The following is a 23,227-nucleotide window of genomic DNA, read 5'->3' on the forward strand; positions in this document are numbered from 1 at the left end:
GGACGTTGTTACTGGGATAATGACATCAGTTAGGACGTTGTTCATTTAAAAATATCGTTAAATATTAATATTATGACGATTTTTTATTTAAGGTTTGTTAACTTAATTTCTTATTAATGTTTTATGAATAGCTATAATAATACTATACAGTATTTTTTTATACTACATCTCTGAACGCTGATGACAACGACATTAGACAACAGAGCTCACCTTTGCCCTCCGGTGAAAAAAAAATCAGCCAAGAACTAGCTGATATATGGGAAGAAGTTCTGCATGAAGATTGACCTGACCTGACCTGACCGAAGAAATTACTTGTGATAGCTTCATACCCAATGTGTCTGATCCGTCTGCCAAAGATGCTTACAGAAATCAACCTAGCACTTTTTCTTTACAAGTGCCTTCTAGTTTCGAGAATTGTCACTGCCAACTTCTATGCCATCTCATGCAGATTTATTATCTGTGATTTCTTCGTCGTCTTTTAGCACCACGAATTCACCTTCTTCTTCGCACGTAAGCGATCCCACCGTGAATCCTAAAACGACTAGAAAACGTAAGAGGTGCCCAAAAGAATAGACAGACCTTAAACGGAAATGCCTTAAGAACTTAGGTAAGAAATATGTCACGATAAAAGGAAAAGCCGTAGACGTAAAAACGATGTGGCCGTCAGGTATACCGTTACAAATGTCCTAATAAAATATCTCAACAACAGCGGTTGGAATGTTTCACAAAATTTTGGCAACTGGGATATCGAGCAGTGGAATTTCATCATCAAATATTCCGATAAAATGAAGAAGAAAAGATGCCTGAGTCAAGACACTCCTAATAATAGAAACCATACTTTTAACTATTATCTGGCGCTGATCACAGGTTGTAGCGAATCGTTCTGCGAGAAATCGAAGTATGCCAAACATTGCTTATTAATACTCTTGCCGAGATACGAGTTAAAAACTCGTATCTTAAAAAATGCATGGAAGAAGTACGATGGAAGTGCTATTTTAGAAGAGGAAAGACGGAGTCGCCACGATAATCATAAGATTGTTATAGATGACGCAATGAAACAAAGTGTTTGTGACCATGGTCGCATTTGCATTGTAGGCATTTGCCCGAACATGCAAGCGATTCAGCAACTTATTTCATTAAGCAACTGGGACAAATGTCCCAGTTGAATCGCATCGTATCGAATACGCAAGAATAGCCAAAAGCTCTACCTACAAGGAGACAAATATCGCCAAAATGTTCAAATTTTATCTTGAATGGTTCGACCCCGAGAAATACATCTCTAAGGCTACAAAGAAACGCCAATAGCGTGACATTGTCAACTTAAACTTCAATCTAGCTTTTCATATTCCCAAAAGGGATTAGTGCGACGAATGTCACGTTTTTCGATTGAAAAATAATCCAACAGACCAAGAAAAAGAAACTTTTCAACAGCACCAGACTAATAAGAAGATCGAAAGGAACTTAAAAGGCCAAGATAAGAAAGACGCTGAGGAGTCAAATGGAAACATGGTTGCTGCTGTGTTTGATTTTTAAAATGTATTGCAGCGTCCTCATGGCAATATAAACATATTTTACGATAAGAGAAAGTTTTCTTCATTTAACTTCACATTTTTTGGCATGGGTAAAAGGTAGGCCGTTTGCTAAATTTGGGATGAATCTGTGGCAAAACGTGGCTCAAATGAGGTCAGGAGTTGTCTCTTAGATTTTATTCAGGCTAATGTTGACCGTGGGGTCAAAGAGTTTCGCTATTGGTCAGACAATTGTGCTGGCCAAAATCGTAAATTAATATCAATCGTAATCGTATTTTTAAATGTCCGTTTACGCAGCAGAAAAGTTCAATAAATGTATAATACACTGCTTCTTACAGAAAGGACACACTCAAAATGAAGGGGACAGTGTCTGTGATACGAAATGCCATTTAAGTTTTAACTTTTGCGCCAAAAAATAGTCTTAGCTATATTTATTTCTTTATTTTTATTTATTGTAAAATTTTATTGTTATTAAGTATGTTTGTTTGAACATAATATTGTTGATTATATAACTAATGCGAAGTTTAAATTTCTCCATACGTGTCTCCTGTAATTTTCCTATTCTATGTACCTATCTGTAGTTTTAGACTATGTTCAAAGTGATGCCTTCTAATAGTTTACATATCTATTTTAAGATTTTATAACTAATTAACTATTTTTAATAATATTCTTAATTTTTATTTAGTTACATGGGATCATATGGCGAACATTATGTTTAAAAATTTTAAGATGTTTATTTACATAGGACTCATGAGGGATGGGTAATTCCAACAAAAAAATACCCATGTTAATATAGAACGTCACTTAATTCATACATCTCCGTAAAAAAACGTACAATGTTCACTACGGGCACCCGCTCTTCCGGCATAAAACGTCCTATGTTTATATAAAACTCACTATCTCGTGAAATAAGAGGATAAGAAATATACACTACATAGCATTTAACTAGGCTGGGGTGTTGTTATATCATACCAAAAAATCAAAATCTCAAGTCTCACTGTTTAAGAATTACACAAGTCAACAACTTCTCTTGCCTCTACTGAAAACTATCAATCCTGCAGATGGGACTCTGTTCTACGGATAGGTCGAAATAATTATGAAATTCCAATTTAATTTCCAAACAAAACGAACGCAGAAATCCAGTGTGTATCATTATAACGTAATTTCGTTATGTGTGGTGATTTTAAATTATCACGACCCGCTGATTCGCTTAATGCATATTTAATTTAAGTAGAATTGCTCTGTTGCTTATTTTTTTGTTATGTAAAAATAAAATCTAAATAAGAATTGAATCAATAATTTTCTTAGTTAAAATATTTTTTGGTACAGAATAGACATGGATATAATAATAAATCATTTCACTTATCATAAATCCTTTAAACAAAATGAAAAAAAAAGGTTTGAGCTATTTGTCAGGTGTGGGGTTCGAACCCACGCTCCCTCTCGGGAACCAGAGCTTAAATCTGGCGCCTTAGACCACTCGGCCAACCTGACTTATTGGATACGCTCTAATATCTTAAGTAATAGGTGCTAGTAGCTGTATCTTTTTATTTCTGAACTACCGACCCAACCTGGTTTTGCTCGTAGATTTTAAAATATAAGTTTTATTTAGATAAATTAAGGCAATCCAAAATTATATTACATTCACCCGAACACGTAATACGTATGGAATGCATGTAGCCTGGAACTCCAGGCGAAATATGTATAATAAATGAAAAACTAAAGGATATATGTTTAAAATAATTATATTTCTCTTTCTATTGGCCTTGTATATGTTATATTACGTATATTTATATACAAGGTTACGAACATCCTATGGCGAATTTTTGACGTCAGTGCATTTCTACTGTACGCTGTAATTAAAGAAAACTATTCAGAGTCGATTTTGAGAATCAAATTTTTTGTGACATACAATTTTTTTTTTAATTGCAAACGGGCAGGAGTTTCACCTGATACCGCTGCTCAATGACACTCACACTGCTTGTTTGCCTTTTAAGAATTGATACGTTCTTTTCTTCAAGGACCCTAAGTCGAATTGGTTCGGGAATATTTCAGCAGGCACCTGGTTTCACATAGTGGTGGTGCGGCAGAAACTGACTAAAGAAACGTTTGGTTAAAATAATTTCAATTAGGTATATTTTTGGCCATCTTGACATCATAGTTTGCTAACGATTACAACTGTTTGCTGTATAAACACAATTTTCCGCATAGCATACTAAATTATACTTAAACTGCGCAACTCTTATCAATGTTTGATAATACGTAATGTAAAGAGTGAATATTTATTTTTTATAAGACAGATTAAAAAAAAATTAACAGTTTTGTTTTACATTCGTATCTGATCAAATGCTGATACAATTTACAAATGCGATTTTCATTTTTCTCTTAACTATTATTAAATTAAACTTTGTGGGAAAATGTATTAAAGAAAACTCGTCTATGTAAAGGATAAAGAGGCTCTACATGTTTTAAAGCCTTAATACTTTAATGACGATGTCTTTGTTTTAGGTACAATTCCATTTCGGTTCAATTCCAATATAGTACAAATGGTGACAACTTTGGTACAATTTTTAAGTCTCGCGACTTTGTGAAACCGGCTTGCCTTGCCTTGGGTCTAAAGCACAAAATCGACGGCGCGTGTCAGGCACAGGAGGCTGATCACCTACTTGCCTATTAGATTGACCAATACTCATGAAACATGAGGCCCAGATCAAAAAAGAGCCGCTGATGTTTTTAAAATAGTAATTGAAATTGAATTTCAATACATTATTTCTCGTGTTACGTAAATGAAGTGCTCAAGACATCGATTCGTGATAGTGCTATCGCGCACGTCCACAATCGTGACAATTTGCTTATCTTCAAGAACCTTATCAGTGTGGAGTGTTTTCGTATTTTACATAAGCGTTAAGGCCCTATCCCAGCACGAATCGCTGAATTGCTGTGTCAGTGTTTCGGGGTGGACTGTGCCCAATGAAGGCCTGGAGTACTGAGGCGCGCCGATTATAATAATTTGTTATGTAAAACATTAAATTAATGTAATCATTGTTCTTTTTAAAATGATTGTGTATCAATCTTTCCATAATTTTTTGTGTTATTATTTTTTGATTGTTTTGGTGTTCCGTTACTAATCAATGCTATGTTATGGTATATTTTATCAAGACCATGTATTATAATGTTAGCCTATTATAGAACTACTTTTAGAACTTTACAGCCAACTTAATAAATGCTATAGGTGTAAATACTTTTTATATGATGTTAACAGCAACACCAAACTTAGTCATAACTGGGTGTGATTTTCTTTTCGACCATCATGCAATTCTCATGTAACACTGACATGAATAAAATCGGTGCCATTTCATTGCGGCCTCAAGGCATTGCTTTGCAACATTCACCAGCTTCCGTCCCTTAGCCATGGAAAATCCTGCAGCTACCAAAAGTAGCAGAAATAATTATTAAGGAGACGAAATGAAGATGCCGTGATTCAATTTACGTTAATCGAATTTTAGTACAGTCAGCCAACTTGGTTAGATAACATTTTAATAGAGATAAGACATACAATACAACATAAAAAGTGCAAACAAAGTACACAGTGTCAGAAGTGAAACTTAACAGTATATGGTTACGCCATGTACTTGTATATCACGTATATTCACACTGTATACGTGCTGATCATAAATAAATAAATAAAAAAATCTGCGTTTACTGCACAAGACATTATGCGACAGAATTGCCATCTTTAGTTCTAATATGTAACTGCTAAACGAATACATTAACCAATAGCGAGATTTTTCTCGAACTCCCTTTCTCACTCTCTCTCAATTCTTCAACGAAAACGCTGCACATCTTCGTGACATTCTGTAAAAATGTAACCCTCATGCGCCTAAAGTCTTCACTTTAGGCGCATGAGCAAAAAGCTTACATTCGAGTACTATTTAGGATGATACGTTTATCTAATTATTGTATTTAATAAAGAGTATCCAATCATGATCACGAGCTTATACTACATACACATTACACATCTTAACGTAGATACCCTCACTTTTAATCATCACACATTACAGCCGAATTTGGTATTACGTATTTAATCATTTTTATTAGTAAAGCAAGTATCATGTATTCTGTCTTTGGATATATTTTTAGTGTAATTGTTTGTTTTATAATTTTAGTTGTAGGATTATTGTACTCGACCTCCGCCGGAATGAAGGCTTCCGCCAAATTGATTTTCGTATATTTACTTAAGTAAATATCCTGAATAGGTATTTGGAATTCTTGGTAAATAACGACATTTTTACTATCAAACATTTCACAGTATATTTTATCACTGTTATCGTATTTTGATATAAACACGTTCCAAGTAAATTCCTATAAGTGAAAGAACTGATGAAGTCACCGCTAAGCAGGTTTCATATTGATTCCTTGTGTAACAACTGACACGAATATCGTTGACATCTAATAATGCATTCGACCTCACTCGTAGGTGCTGTTGCAATGGAACAATGGAATCATAGTTTCACTTAAAACAAAATGTATAAGTAAAATTAAAAGGCCGACGACGCAGTCGCGAGCCCTCTGGCATTGAGTGTCCACGGAAGAGGGGAGCTACACCCTCTGTCTAATTTAAACGTATTTTTATGACACAAGATCTGAATCTTTGCATTTGCCCATTGTTGTTTAAAAAAATAGAGTTTCTTAAATATTTTTTCTTACTACCATAGCTACCATATAAGTTATTTTACAGCTACACATATAATTGAAAATCACATAGGTGATATACAAAACCAAAACATCTTAATACATTGTTAAAAATATACGAAACCGAAAACATTAGTCAATTAAAATTAAGTTTATAAATAAAAATAAAAAAATGTAATGAAAGAAACTGCAACATAATAATATTTTAAAGAATAAATAAATTGTGACGATTTCCAAATTAAATTCGATTACTGGAAGGTTAAAGTCGTAGGTTAAAGACTAAAGACTTGTTTCAGTTAGGACCATTCAATTAAACTTTTGTTTTATAAAGAAACTGCTTTTTATATAATCAGTGTTTAGGTAAGATGTTTCATAAGGGACTCGTTTGCCAGTCGGAGCACAGATTATAATAAGGGTTTATTAATTATATTTTAGATCTGTGGTACATTAGGACTCCTAATCTAAAATTCTTGGAAAGGTCTTTAGGGAGGCTAAATCGTTACAAAGGTTCAAGTTAAGGTTCCTAAATCAAAATATATATTTCGCCAATGTTTCGGGTTTTATCTGTAACATTAATTATGATATTTTCCACCTCAACAACGAGGATACTTTAGGATAACAATTTAGCTTTTCTTTGTAATATTTATTGTGGTTTGTTTAAATTTCAGTTTTCTTTATTTTTATTTTTTCTGTTTATCTGTTTCATATATATTGTTTATCTTTGATATGTTGAGGCTTTGTATATTGTCTATGTGTTTTGTTTTTATCTTTATGTTAGCTGTAAGATTTCTAATAAATAAATAATATATATAGTACTGAAAGTCTCATATAAACTTTTCATAGTTATTGTACTTTACAAATAGTTGCTTCCTTTACATTGATTATAACCTCCGCTTATATAACCGTGACGTACGTAAATAAGTATCGATGTCATCCTGTCATGTACGGCCTTGCAATGAGCAAACAAGTGTATGTAATAATCGAATTTCCTCTGAACATTATTGTTATATACATAACGGTTTAGTATTTCTATTTAAATTAACTAGCAGAACCAGCGGAAATATGATATATGACACCTTTTAATTATGGAACGGTTAGTTTTGATATAGTTACTCAGGTCATTTGTGAACGTCACTACTGCTTTTCCGAATTTGAATATAACTTATATTTTAACTTGATTTTTAAGACGTTTTCTTTCGAGCAACACCATTGCAAATGATATACAAACCTAGTCTCACGCGATAACCCTTACCATATCAAACCTATTACTGCTATCAGCCCACATTATTCCTGGCAAGACTGTATAACTTTTACGGTCGCAGATATGGAAGTTCCGAAATGTATGATGTTATTTGGTTTACTTTTTTTAAGGAATACGATATCTAGAATATTTTTTTTATCTGTAGAGGATTTAGTTTAATTTTCTTCTTTGTCTTCCAAAATACCATTTAACGATAACTCGTTGTCCACAGTCAATGATTCAGCTTAAAGAACGGAAAGAAATGGACGAAGCGTTCAAAAAAGCACAGAAGCCCTGGGCGAAATTCTTGCAAAAGGTAGAGAGGGCGCGGATGGAGTACCACACGGCGTGCAAACAGGAGAGAACAGCGCAGAACCAAGAGAGAAACGCTAGTGGCGACAGCTCTTTGAGTCCTGACCAAGTATGTAAAAATAACAATATTACATGTAAATATTATACAAGTGGCTACCTTTTAGGCCTGGGCTTCAGATTTCTATATCTGTTTCGTGATCATTTCTAATTGGCAACCTTCTGTGCCTGACACGGTTAAGTGTTTTGCGTCTAAGGTATGCCGTTTTTTCATCATAGACAGAAAGGGATACATGACACTCAATTTCGTATTAAGCCTTTGAAACTTGAAACCCCTTGTTTTGGTAAATTAATGGTGTGATATGAAAGTATTTTTATACTAACATACAATATACATATACAAGTTTTAGTAGTCGTAGCTAGGGAAAGGTTAAAGGTGAAAATTTCAGGGTAATTATAATTTAAGGGACTAGTTAATTATATTATTAATTGGTTTTGGGATTTAATTATCTCGCAACTCCTTAATTTAATAATCATATCGGCTCGATCTAATATAATTATTATTGGTAAGCCATCGAATTGCTATATTTATATATAAATATACAAATACCCTATCATCTAATAGCCAATATGGAAGTTGTGTCTGTTACTTACAGCTTTGAGTACATATAAGAAAAATTCAGGATTTTTTTATATATACTTAATAATTTATATTAAGTATATATCTAGGATTCTGATTTCTGTGTCGTGGACAGCTAGTGTCTTTCTTATGACATATGATCTGGACAATATTTTTTAGTTATGAGATTTTATAATTAAACTATTTAAAAAAAAATATTGATTGTTTCGAAGACAGTATAAATACAATAGAATATATATGACTGAGAATCGTCAATGACCAATCACATTCCGTGCGGCTTGATTCCTTGGCGTTGCGTAGAGATGTGAAGTCTCTGCATCTTCTACCGCATTTACCATGATATGTTCAGAAATAGCTGCAGCTGAGTTTCATCATTGGACGTTAAGCGAGATTAGAAATACCGTCCATATCACCTCGACGTCTATCGTTTGACAACTGAGCATTTATTTGGGCTAAACTTTTTGTTGCGTATCACTATGTGGAACCAGTTGCCCATTAAAGTATTTCGGACCCAATTCGACTAAAGATCCTTTAAGAAACGTGCGTACCAATTTTTAAAAGTCCGGCAACGCACTCGCGAGCCTTCTGGCATTGAGTTTCCGAGGGCGGCGGTATCACTTTGAGGTGAAAAACCCCGTTTGCCCCCTTTTCTATAAAAAAAAAGACTGGCAACGCACTTGCGAGACTTTTGATAATTTTCAATACGATTCCATTGATCTTAGTATTTCTTTCATGATCTTATTTTTCGTAGATTAAATGTTAAAAGTTTTATTCAACCAGGTCAGCAAACTGAATAAGAATGGAAACCTATAATTTGACGCTGCATTTTTAATATAAATCGACGCGTATCTGGGTCGTTTAAATCCATATTTGTGACGACATAAACAATTCATCGTATTGGTAAATCAATTATTTCCGCGGTTCACCGACAATTATAAAGTAATATTCTAATAATACAGTAAAGCTTTTGAATGTACTTTGAACGATTTGTTTACTACAATCGTCGCGTGACGCAGAAAACGAAATTCATTAATTTTGGTTGTATTAACATACTGTATTGTGACGCACAACATAATTATCAACCTTATTATCAATATGCTACTAGCTGTGCACTGCGGTTCCATCCTCATAGAGATCGCAGCATTAAGCTGTTCTCGGTAAATTAAAACGCAATAAGAGTTCTTCGTATCTTTAGTTTTTTTTTCTTATAAAACGATAATTTAATTGGGCTTCTTTGGCTGACATACCTACCATAGGCTTGGGTTTTGACTTAATTACTCCTAGGTGGGGCAGAGGGCGTTCACAGTGAGTCTCCATCGCGTTCGGTCTAGAAACTCGTATTTCACCTCGCTCCAAGTCTTTCCAACTCTCTTTGCGTCATCTGCAACTGTACGGTGCCCGGTTTGCCTGGGACGGCCAGGCTTCCGCTTTCCTTGCGGGTTCCAATCAAGTGCCTGCCTGGGAATATGATTGGGATCCATTTGGAGGAGATGACCTATCCATTTCCATTTGCGTCACTTGAACTGCTGGCTAATCGGGGTCGCACGCTTAGGCCAACTTGTTTAGGGGGAGAAAACTTGATAAAAACATTAGACCGAAAATTATTGCCACAGAGGGCGTTGCACTTTATAAAATTATCGAGTGAATCCAAAAAGGTTTCTGCCCATTCTAAATGTATGTATTATTATTGTTATATGCTCTTTACTTAATTTATTCAGACGTTATATTCCTTAAGGACACTATAAATACGTGTACTTTAGCATAATCGCACCTCAACACATCTCTATCGATCCGTTGCCCTCTCCAAGTTCTTTGACCACTTGGCCCATTTCTAAGGCTTATTGAACGAGACTAGTCAAGGCAATTTACATTTTTTAATAGAATATTTATATTTTTTATCGAAATCGATACCTACGGCGGGTAAGTAGTTCGTATTTACTGAGCTCTTGAGAATCGTTTGGAGCGCAGTTTATATTTAAAATAATATTTATTCTCCATTTGTGCGTTTGTGTGTTGTGTGCGATACTGCAGTCCCTCTGAAAGGAATACAGTAAACCCTCGATTTCCGTCCCTATAAAACGCGGGATTTTCCCCCCATAACGCAGAGGTTTTTTCATGTTATATTTCTGTAGTGTAAAATTTATAATTATTATCAAATCCATAAATAGTTTTGCGAACCTTGGCATCTGTTTCAATTGTGTTGTTATAAAATTAAACGAAAAAACCTTACTAAATTCTTGTTCTCTGTGTTAAAGGAGTTACCTACTGTATTATATGTATATTTTGTTTTATATGGGCGTCTTTGGTAGACTTCTGGACAAATACTGAAAATATTGTAGTTCATTGTAAGGTTTTCATATCATTAGGGCTCTTAACCGTTACCAATTGCAGTCCATAATTCAGTAATGCTGACTATCACAGTAGTGCGTGGCCTTACAAAATAGTCTGAAAATAATCCACTTAGTGGCGTCATAGTTTAATTTAGCGATGTGTTTATTGAAAAGATTTTATAAACTATTCTACGGCCTCGTGTTCACGTGCTTCTGTAAATCACCGTTTTAAAGGTGATTTATTCAACTGGAGAATTTGTATGCGTAATAGTAAGAAATTTCCATTTCTTTCTCTTTAGGTCATAGAATATTCACTGAACTCCAAATGACTTTACTATATATTAATAATCATGTTTTTATCTTTGCTTTTGTTAAAAGTTATAATATATGATGTTTATAATGGAACATAACACATCACTTATACCACGTCATTAAATTTGAATCGGTAGACATCCCTACTCATCGACAAAGAAGACAGAGGGTGTAGCTCGAGAGAAAAAGCCGACGTAAAATCGCTGGTACACTTTTAAAATAACATCAAATCTTCAAATCAATATTATCAAAATAAATCACACGTGACATAGAGAGCTCATCATGACCTGCGGTTTAATATATTTATACTAGATCAAGATCTTTTATATACAAAGCAAAACGCTTTATATATATAAAAGATCTTGATCTAATATAAATTTATTAAAAATCCATTCAAAAGTATTTTTCAGTTCATTGACGTGGAAAATTGTTATTCTAATTAAATAAAGAAATGTTACAAATGGAATCCAATTAAGTAAATTCTCCTTCCAGGCGCCTTAGCGATAAATGTATTATTGGTTTTCACGCTGACTTGAAAACCTAGATATTTCAGATTGGAAATAATAATAAAATAAATTATTATTATACACACACTATATATATAATAGTGTGCTACTCGATTTGCTGTTATGAAAAAAGGCGGATAGGTATGTCGTAGGTTCGATTCCCGGGTGTGCACCTATAGACTTTCTTTCTATGTGCTCATTTAACATTCGCTCGGGGACGGAGAACATCGTGAGGAAATCGGCGTGGGGATATTGCCTATAAGATTGACAAATGATTCTGAAACGGATACAGATATCTGAGGAGATTTATTTTATTTTCCGATTTAGGTATTGTACCATCAGAAATATAGCAACGAACTAATGTTTAGATTCGTTTCCCTATTGGTGCATTGATTATTAAGCTTTTCTGTTATATATATATATATAACAGAAAAGTATATATATAAATAAACTCAGTTTTTTTCTTTTAATTAATTTGCTGATGGTACGTCCGGCGAATTAGTACCATACGAAGCAGATGAATGGGTGTTGTAAATGGTAACATGACCACAATCTTCGTGGCGTATGGGCCATTGTCTCTATTCAACCAATTAGGCGAGACGGTCCGGTAGAGTAACCATGAATTAGCAACTTTGCGAACTTTGGCTCCGGAATTGTATAATTTCGTAAGAGATAAACTCTGACTTATAATGGAGGATTAAAGATATTGTAGCCATGGTAATAATAAAAATAAAAAAGGTTAAAGATTCCTTATTAGTAATTGTGTCGTTTAAGCACTGTTTTGTGTGCTTTTATGCTATATCGAACGTAGGGCTGTTCAAGAAAAAAAGCTTCCGATTCTTAAAAGACCGGCAACGCATTCGCGATAGTGACTGTTCTATAAAAATTTGCGTCAGTCCACATCAATTAATCTTTCTTTTTAAATTGTTAGTTAAATTATTATAGCCTTGGAACACATAACATCAGCGATGTTATCCCACTCTACAAGGCACACCTTAACTTACCCAGTAGAATAAATGCTTTGTTCGGTAACCATGGTAACCAAATCCGTCTTTATCCAAATTTTATAATGTGTTCTCCAAGAACTTGGTTTCTTTGTAGGAGATAAGTGGAGACCAAGTCCTAGGTTGTTTGCAAGGGCCAGTCTGTTGCTGAAATCCTCGTAAACAGAGACGCTGCTGCCTCCACCACTATCAACATATATACATATGTTCGCAGAGTGTGATCACAGTTGGGATATTGTGTATTATGTATTAAAAGTTGTTTCACAGGATGTGTTCTTCTCTAGATTCAATCAAAAACATTGACCCTTTTTCGCACTCCACTACTGCTTTGTTTAAGAATAAAATAAAGCAGCTCTTAATGTTTTAACTGTATACTATTATTATTATGTGTGTTGTTGTCATGTATTATTTTTATGGTTGTATAAGTGTAACCTGTTGTGGATGCATCCAATGTGTTTGTATTGTGTTTTATTTTTGACTTTGTTTTTATTATAAGGATGTATCTGTTTGGTTTCCCAATAAATAAATAAATAAATAATATTATAAACTTTTTTCGACATTATTGTATTTGTACGTTTTTGTTGGTGATTACAGTTTTGAATATTTTTCGAGGAATATTAGGAAAAGCCTTTTTCTTTATGGTTCTATTTTATACAAATTGCGGGTAGAAATAAATTAACGAACTACGACGTGTACATGTAGGGACGATGTCTAAGTTGCCAATTAGTTTTGACCTTTCGGTACGCAATTAACAAACATCGCGATATTGATGATATGGCCTATATATAAAAGCTTGTTAAAGATTAAATAATAATAAAGCTTTTATTTACTAATAAAATTCTAATTTTAACTTAAGCGATTACATATATTTTAACTAAATATATTTTTCACCACCGAGTTATCCGACATAGGAATTTCCTTGTTTCTTTCACGATCAGATCTTAACCCTTTTTTTTCATTCTTCCGTCTTTATATTAAATATTAATAGTCTGAATAAATAAATAGGTCCGTCCACCAACCGTCCATTGGTCCGGAATTCAAAGGTACGTTAATATTGGGACAGTCCGTATGTGTTAATAAAAAACGATTTTTTCTTATTCTGTTCAAGATATTAAATTTCATTCTATACAAGAAGGGCTGGTTAGGGTATTTATTTCAACTTATATTAAATCTAATATTATATGTAAAGACCAAAACATTACCATTTCATATCTATACATATCTATAGATCACTATTAATTATTCATACCACGTCATGCGTAAATGTTGTGTATGACAACTCATAATTAGCACAGTTAACCTATGTTATATCACTCTTAGCAGAATTTATACAAAGTGTTACTATCAAATAGTAAAATATATAAATAGTATAATATATATATGCTAAACGTAGGAAACGTTCTTGGTGCAAATAATTAAACGTACACGTAGATGTACGTATTAAAGCCTAAGTAAAGACATAAATAAATAAATATAAAATTCTCGTGTCACAATATTCGTTCCCATACTCCGAAACGGCTCGACCGATTCTTATGATTTTGATGCATATTTAGTAAGTTAGAGAATCAGCAACTATTTATGTTTCAAACCTCTTATTACTTATAGTTTTTTATATTTCGACTATGATTTGCATGATGTTACCACGAGAATGTAAGTGCGTGCTCTTATTTCACCATGCCTCCTGCTAGAGGACAAATCTGTGTTTTTAATTTATTTAATTAATATTAATTAACAATTAATTATTTAAGAAGTCATGTGCAATTGATAGTTCTACGGTTGCAGATCCTTACGAACATGGTGTAAAAGAGAAAACTTGGTGATTAAAAGAGTGGCTGAAAGATTATCGCCAATTCAAATATTCCGTTCTACGCCCTTGATTTGAGAACTGGCGGTAAATGTAAAATTAGACGCATTTTATATGTATTTCTTTTTTGACGTTCATAAGTGTACATTATTACCTTATTAATAAATGACTTAGACGTTGACTTTAGTGTTTATGACAAAATAAGTCCCGTACATAAAATTTAGAATGATATAATATGTTAAACATTTTTGAGATACTGGAATCGTACTTTGCATACGTAACTTCCGTTTGGAGTCGCTTTTCGCTCTAATTCTCATCTCTGAATATATTTTATGTTTAGAACTATGCAGGGGTTTCTGGGAATTTTATCAGTTTTTCAAGGATTTATATGATATAGCTAATCATAATAGTTTATCACCAAATATAAGCCCTGACAGGTTTATTAGTATTGTCGAATTAATGTTAAAGTTTTGTGGGTAAAATAATATAAAGTAGTACTCTTGTAAATACCTCTATTGGGATAAATTGAGCCTTTTCCCAAGGGAGCAGTTAACCAATTTGAGTAAAACGCTTCTGAGACGGTTAAATATTAAATTGTAGTTACCCACCAGTTATTTTGTTACTGGCAATGAATTTTTGTGGTGAGTAGAAGATTTGAAGTTAGATTTTAAGATCTTTTTCGAATTTAACCCTAAAATTAAGTTGGATAACGGAAGTATCCTGGCATAACTTCTTTTTTCGTATAGACCAAACGGGCAACTGCTGTTAAGTTATATTGCTGCCCATAGACACTCAATGCCAGAAGGCGGAATGCTTTTTTACAGTTCCACCGGATTCCTAGGTTCGCTTTTCAGCGAATAAATTGTTCTATTAGCATGGTTATATTTAATACAAATGAAATATTTGCTTATAACGTAAAACCACTTTGTGCTTAAATGATTAGGTACTTTATAACGGATTTACTAGAAATTCGGTTACCATACTTGCTGTAAAAATGGCAAAACATCGGATTAGTTTTATTTTTATTTGATTAAAATATATTTACTTTTGATTCTTATAAAATAGAATTACCTGAACTTATTCGTGTATTTATTCGTCCGAGACCAATTATAAGACTGTTCAATGTCGTGATGAACAAAAGAAACTGCAATAAATGTTAAAAATTAAAGTTTGATATTTTTGTTGTCATAGACAGCTGTTGGAATAATTACTGTGATTCACATTGACCTAAAAATACTATAGTGTGGAAGGCAGCAGTCAGCAGTTTGATACAAAATAAAGTTAAATTTATGGACAAATAACTATTAAGATATTAAACAAATATTAAATATGGTACACGAATCAAGTATGATCGTATGAATAACGATTAAACGGCGATTCTTCTGAGCGTGACACTTCCTATGATTTCCTATTATAGAAGAAACTGCTATAATTTGGTAAGAATTGTAAGCCAACATATGAATCTATGATAGAGTTTAAATAAGGGTTTATGTCTGGACTTAAAGCAGCTCACCTGTGACCTAGAAAGTTGATGTACCTTTGGGTGTAGTAAATTAGCTGTCTCGCTTACTGAGTTCTGTGGTAGGAATAGTTAGACCGTAATGTGTAAGTTCATTAAAACTTATATAAAATTATTATAAAAATAAAGCCTTTTGTTTCAGGTACTTTTTAACACAACACATTTCTCTATTATATATTATTTCTATCATCGAATTCTTTTAGATATATTTGTGCCCTTTTATGGATAACCTTTTGTTTCTACCTGAATAGTAACGTGACTGCCTTCATAACACCGTTCAGGATACAATGTAACACCTTTAAAAGTAATAAAAAAATAGGCCATTAAAGGATGAATCAAACACTGGCTAAGACAATATATAAAAGTTAATACTTATATAATACCAGCGCGTGCAATGTCCTTGCGTGCATACAGCGTTACGCCCTTGGTAACGCACACCTTGGCACACATCGCGGATAATCTTACATCGCCAACGCTAGATAAGGAAATGATAACATTCCTGAATTTTTTAATTGAATTTACCTTACAAATTAATTAGATTTTGTTCTACGAAATGCGCATTTTAAAAACACATTTGCACTGATTTCTTCGTGATATAACAAACAGGAGTTTGGAATAATTAAACTTTAAAAATGCAGTGACGTCTGATATACTCAATGTATTTACAAAGATTTAAAAAAAAATCATCCGTGCGAATGTAACTCCATAGGTCTTCTTTGAATAACAACCAACCTGATAGAATTACCATTTTTTAGCACTACTCTGTACACTGGAAAACGTACTGCAACCAACATCTCCCTTTCGTCACGGTAGTTGTCTTTTAAGATCTTCGCAACCACACCGGCCACTAGAGTAATATTAATTTTCATTGATTTTTCGTTTCTGTTTACACAGTCCTTGCACGTCTTGCGCTTGAAATAACAGCGAATATTGATCAAGTGGTTGAACCCATAGAGATTTAATAACGTCGACTTATTAAATTTTCACAAGAGAAATAAAGACACATTTAATTTTTTTAATAAGTAACACGTTTATAGGTAAAAGTATATTTCTACGTTATAAGCTAATTTAGCTATTAATGTAACTTCAGCGTATGAAGTCTGAGGTTCGATTCCCTGTGCATCAATGGACTTATGTGCGCATTTAACATTCGCTCTGACGGCGAAGGAAAACATCGCGAGTAAACCTTTCCTTGTCTTAGTCTCAAAAAGTGGATGTGTCAGGCTCAGAAGGCTGATCACCTACTTGCATTTGATTGACAAATGTTATGAAACTTCAGAAATCTGAGGTCCAGACAAAGGTTGGTTGGAGCGCTAGAGGTTTTTCGTACCACCTTTATACAATAACAAAACATTTCTCGTTACTTACTTGTAATAGATTTTCTATATTTAATTGCTTTGACTTGACTGGTAAATAAGAACTACCGCCATTACCAACTTTTTATATATTTTATTCCTCCTTAAAGATTATTTATACGCCATGAAAACTGAAATTCGCTTAAAATATTGTTTAATATTGTCAAAAGCTGTTAAGCTATTCGAGTGGCCATTGACGTGCCAGGACGGCGAAACGTGACCAAGGGCAAGGTATTGGATTCTTATCGAGCTTCACTTAAGGGTCAACACACGAGCTATTCACTAGTTTTTCGATTCCGCTTCGAAACATGAAGGCGTAGTTAGCTAAGGGCCATTCGGTGTCCTCGTGACAACGGGAGCGGAAAGTTATTTTGTTTAGGATAATTAACATTTAAAAGTTCCTCGTCTATTGATAACAGAGATATTCACATATAAACATTTATCAGTTTACGTAAATCGTTGACACCGAGAAAAAGACTTATACTATGATAACAGTATATATTAAACCAATGGCGCAAAATGTATCTGCCTCATTTCATGATCATGTCAATCTAATATGCAAGTAGTCGATTGGCCTCCTGTGCCTGACAGACGCTGATTTCTAAAGCAAGCTGGTTTTGCCCATTGCACAGCCGGGGATCGAACCGACGACCTCAGAGACGAGATCGCACGCTAAAGCCATTAGGCCAAATACTGCTAATAATAATAAAGCCCGTCGTATTTCAATCTTTACAGTTAACATAATAAAATTTTAAAATTGATTTTATTATTCGTTGTAATTTTGTCCGTAAAACTCCTTTACGGGTAAAAGTTCTCTCTAGTCATTTCCAAATGTCTTTATCCATGACTTCTTTTCTCCTTCTTACCCTTGGTCCTTTCCATATAGTTGAGTCATAATAAATATAATAAAGTACTTATATTCGTAAAATTTTCCTCCGTTGAACGCACTTGATAATTATGAGTATGACATAATATCTCGATACTATGATCCTTGTACTTAACATATCTATTCTATTTAATATCTACAACGACGCTATGTCGCGATTTTAGTATCCAACTTCGTTTTGTATTTAATTTACTAATTAAAATTATTGCGCAAAATTCCTTTCTCTAAATTTCAAAATTCCATACTTTATAACTTTATTACATTAGTGCTATTAATTTTAGCTTAATTATAAGTGAAGGAAATATTAATTACAAATTGAAGTTAATTAATTATTCCAAGTCTTGAGTTGGTTTAAGATTCTGGAATCGTGTTATTTCTGAAAATGATTGTGTAATTAACATAATTGTATAGTTATTTCTGGCTGGCTTTATGGTAAAAAAATACTTACAGCCAAATATAAAAGAATTCAATGGAAGAATAGCTAACATTAGAAAAGAATAGAAGCAAGTACAAAACCTGGAAGAGGCCTTTGTCACAGGACATGCTGATCACGGCATATAACTAAAACAAATGTTTATATATATTACACTGGGTGTCAGCAATAAAATAATAATAATAATTAACCTGATATTGGGCAAAGGACAGATTTTCTATGTCTGAATGGCGATATTTATATAATATATTCTTATTCTTATTCTTATATAACAAGTTTACACTAATTAAACAGTATGAAAAGAAATACTATAAATATTTCTAATATTTTCTGTTCTGTATAAGAAACAAAGGACTGGTAGGTAGGTATAAAATGCGGGTAGATGTAAAAGTTTTAACACTTAGACAGTGCGGGAGACATTCTCATTTATCACGGGAGGAGTGTCACTCGAAATGTACATTATTCTATGTTCACATGAATTCAGACAGTACCAAAACACCCGCGGGTTTTATATTAGAAGACGGTACAATATGTAAAACATTTTTATATGTGAGTAAGTGAAAATGTTAAGTATTTATGGTAATACATATTATATGTGAAAAAAACCTAAAATATAAATGGATCCATAGAAGTTTTACTTCAAAAATTTTGTTACAATGAAAACTAAATTAATATTGAAAATTATTTATTTTATTTATTAACACTTCATTGCATTACATTAAAGGTAAAAAAATATATTAAACATAATTTAATGAAAAGCAACTGGCGGCCTTATCGCTTTAGAGCGATTTCTTCCAGACAACCACTGTGAGTAAAGGAAAAAACCACTGTGAGTATGTTACATAAGGTAGGCAAGAAGTGCAAAAATACATATTACAAATAATAAAAATAGGAAAAAATATACTTAACAGAAATAAAAATAAACTCAACTGATTAGGATACATAAAAAAAAACAAAAAGTAAACAGTGCACATAAATCATCATAATCTAATTCAAGATTATCATATATTTTATATCAAAATAATAATTGTCCTTAATAGATAGCTTTAATCGATATAGGCTTTGTTTAACAAAATTCCCTTATAGTTTCGATTTCTAATACTACCTATATCTTAACTGTGACGGAACAATGACCCTTGGCTGGATTAATATTGTGAGCACAATTCTGTCAGCGACACTCGCCTTGGAAAGCTGCCAATAGATAAATGATAATTTTACGAATGTTCATAATTATTATTTATCGCCACTTGAGAAAATAATAGTTTCGAGAATTTGAAACATTACCCATCGTGAAGCCTATACAAATGTTTTTTTAGACGCTACCAATCAATCTTTGTGGTAACATTAACTGTTTCAACGGAAATAGAACCCTGGATTTTACGACATACCAATCAGTAATATCAAAATTGTATTTGAATACTAATACTTAATTACTTAAATACGTAATATTTTGTATTATTTTACGATTTTTTTTTATTGCCAACAGAGGGAGGCGATGGTAAGACTGTTTTGTAACAGCTAATACTAATTGTCTTTTGTGTGGTAGAATCGCTATTTATCCTTTTTTAATATTAATGGTCATATATATATATGTATAACATTTTGTTTGTAAGCTGAGTCGGAGATTTATTTTAGTTTTAAGTCGTAGCCGCAAATAATTTTTGTGGTGATTTACGATCTGATCATTCGGGGTTTTATATTGGCAGAATTTTTAACAGTCAGTAAAGCTATCCCGTTTTTGGTGTTATAACATCGCATCTGTTTGATTAAATTTTGTCTCAAACTTGGTATTTCCCCCAGGACTCCAGTGGATAAGCTTTTATGGAGACGTAGAGTTCAAATCTCTAAAAGTATTAAACGCTCAACATTTATATTAGTACTATCGGTAACGTAATGCTTAATAATTTTCAAAATTATATTAGAAAATACAATCAAATAAAAAAACGAGTGTGCTTATCTTGCGACCACACGACTGATGTGAAACTTCTTTCTTTCTTCTTTCTAATAATAATTTGTTATTATTTACCCGAAAATTCACAAAACATGAACTCTAAAATGAATTTACAGTTTTATTCCCTTTAAACGTAGAATATTGAATGTATTGAACAAAATATTAGTATAAAATGTTCAAAACGAAATAGAATTACGAAAAATAACCAAAGAATCACCGTTCGCGTAACGGTAGTAAACTCGCAAACGAACTACTGACTGAAATATATATATACATATTTTATTTACTAGCTGCAAGAGAAAGAGAGAAAGAAAATGTGCGCGCGCGCACTGCTGTCTTTTGCTTATATCCCCCAATCAACTTCCGTTCGCCTTGCCCGATCACACTTTTCGTAACGCTTACGTTACGCGTTCGCCAGCTTACTCCCCAAGTCGAGCGTGCGTAAAGAAGTTTCACTTCAAAAATATGATAGCATACACAGTTCGATGAAGAGACAAAAGAAAATTAACATAACACATGTTAATCTTTAAAAAAGTCACTTATTACGGTTGTATATAATAAAAACAAAAGCCTAGACTCTGAGCGAGTCTTACTAAAAACATTCTATAAACCTTTTCAGTGAAATTTGTTTTTATTAAAACGAATAAAACTTATGGGATTCGCGTAATTAGCTTATTTCCAGGTTCTAGTGAAATGTAATTAGTGAGGTGCATACAGTCTTTAAATTTTCAGTGACGATTTATTTAAAATATGAAATTTAATTTTTCGTATAAAATTAAGACTCATTATAATATTATGAACTCGGGAATCAAACGCAGGATCTCTAGGAAGTCTAGATAATTTATTATAGACTCCTAAGAAGCTCCAGGTTAACGTAATTAATAACCATTTATTTGCCACAAAAGCGATTTTTCTACATAATATAAAGACAAGAAATGTATCTAAATTTTTCTCTCTTCTTTTATTAAAAGGTTATTTTTCGTCACAAGTAATTGCAATTTTTTTACCAAATTAATTATTCAGTACTTAATAATGTGTTTATTGTAAAAAGAGCATTATATTTAGTACGTAAGTTAAATCTTTCTCGATAAATAAAATAAAAAAAAATAACGAAAGTAGCTAAAATATATAACAATTTATCATACAAATAAGTATTATGTATTAAACTGCACACTGCGACGCCGCCGGATGAAGCGATAAACTGGAAGCCGCATAATTATTCATCCGAACGACGGATCTCATCCAGACTGTGCGTCTGTTACTGAAATTACATTAATCCCTGAAGAGGCCTGACAGACCTATTACGTTATCAGAGACACGATAAAGTGGCCGATTTTATAGACTGCTCATATTACGTATTAGAATATTTCCATTTTAACTCAATCAGATTTATTGTCAGTTCTTTTCTTCCGTTCTACGTCTTTGATTTGAGAACTGGCAGTTAATGTAAAATTAGAAAATTTCATATATTTTTCTTTTTTTACGTTCATAAGTGTACATTGTGCTACCTATATGAGTAAATTATTTTGTATTTAAATTTAAATCTACTAATATTCTGAGATATATAGATATATATATGAGAAAGGTAACCGTCGTGGTTTAAGGTCGCTACTGTCTTTTTGTGTCAACGTTGTTAAGTCATTTTTGTCCGGCAGTAATCATATATTTTAATATGAAAAGAAATATGCTATAATAAAATGCTAGTAGAAAGTCACGTTTGAAATTTGCTTGAAGTTATCAAGACCTGAACTTTGTGGAGCTAAGTTTGCAAACTTAATTGCTAGCTAAGTGAAGTTCATATTTCTCTGTTAGCTGCTATTTGTTGAACTTTGTGTATATAGTGCTAGCAGTGTCTTTGTAGTAAACTTAGACACTAGTCAATTTAATTTTTTTCATTTGATTTAATTTGCATTTCGAATTGGCTTGAATTGTCTGACAATTTTGCATAGTGACGTAGCACACATTAAGAGATGACAATTTTGCGACTGCCTCTAAAAATACGTTTGCCGGATCCAAGCTTTACTGTAAAATAAGTCAGTTATTTTTTATTACCGGTACTCACGAAAACCACAGACAATATCGCAGATACCTCTACAATCTTTTATCTTCTATTCTAGAAGTTATCTCACAATAACATAAATAATTTCAGATTAAGAAGATGGCGGAACGTGTGACAAAATGCCGTGATGACGTAGCGAAAAATCGTGACAAGTACCAGGCTGCATTGGCTGAGATTACGGCCTACAATCCCCGCTACATTGAAGATATGACAGGCGTCTTTGAACGCTGTCAGCAGATGGAGGCCCAGCGACTTGTATTCTTCAAGGATGTGTTGTTTAGCTTCCATAAATGTTTGAATATTAGCCAGGAACCCATGTGAGTATTTACTCCGGTCTAATCAGTAGATAATGACAAACTATCTACATAATTGCCATATTATATATAAACTGAATTAAATACAAGATAAGGCGGGCTGAAATCCGACAAACGAGCCATTTTCTTTAATTTAAGAATCTTCGCAAGTAATTGCTTTCTAAAGAGTTTTTTCGTCTTCGACAAATCGTTGAACAATTTAACGTAATTTTTCAGATTACCACAAATATACGAAGAATTCCACCATACGATCAACAATGCTGACCACCAAAAGGACCTCAAATGGTGGGCGAACAACCATGGCATCAATATGGCCATGGCGTGGCCACAGTTCGAGGTATTTT

General features: G+C 33.1%; 1 protein-coding gene and 1 non-coding gene across 4 annotated transcripts in view; one reads left to right on the forward strand and one right to left on the reverse strand.

The window, feature by feature from the left end:
- The window catches only part of LOC110996841 (protein kinase C and casein kinase substrate in neurons protein 1), an 84,112-nt gene that overhangs the window by 54,302 nt on the left and 6,583 nt on the right, over positions 1-23,227 (forward strand). For all 3 annotated transcript variants that reach the window (XM_022264707.2, XM_022264709.2, XM_022264706.2), the window contains 3 exons: positions 7,694-7,882; positions 22,660-22,886; positions 23,100-23,220. In XM_022264707.2, coding sequence (XP_022120399.1) covers positions 7,694-7,882; positions 22,660-22,886; positions 23,100-23,220 — 537 coding nt within the window. The remainder of the gene's footprint in view (positions 1-7,693; positions 7,883-22,659; positions 22,887-23,099; positions 23,221-23,227) is intronic.
- Trnal-uaa lies at positions 2,940-3,023 on the reverse strand. The gene has a single exon. It is a non-coding gene; the product is annotated as a tRNA-Leu (tRNA).

Source organism: Pieris rapae, chromosome 16 (genome assembly GCF_905147795.1).
Source record: "Pieris rapae chromosome 16, ilPieRapa1.1, whole genome shotgun sequence".
NCBI lineage: Eukaryota > Metazoa > Arthropoda > Insecta > Lepidoptera > Pieridae > Pieris > Pieris rapae.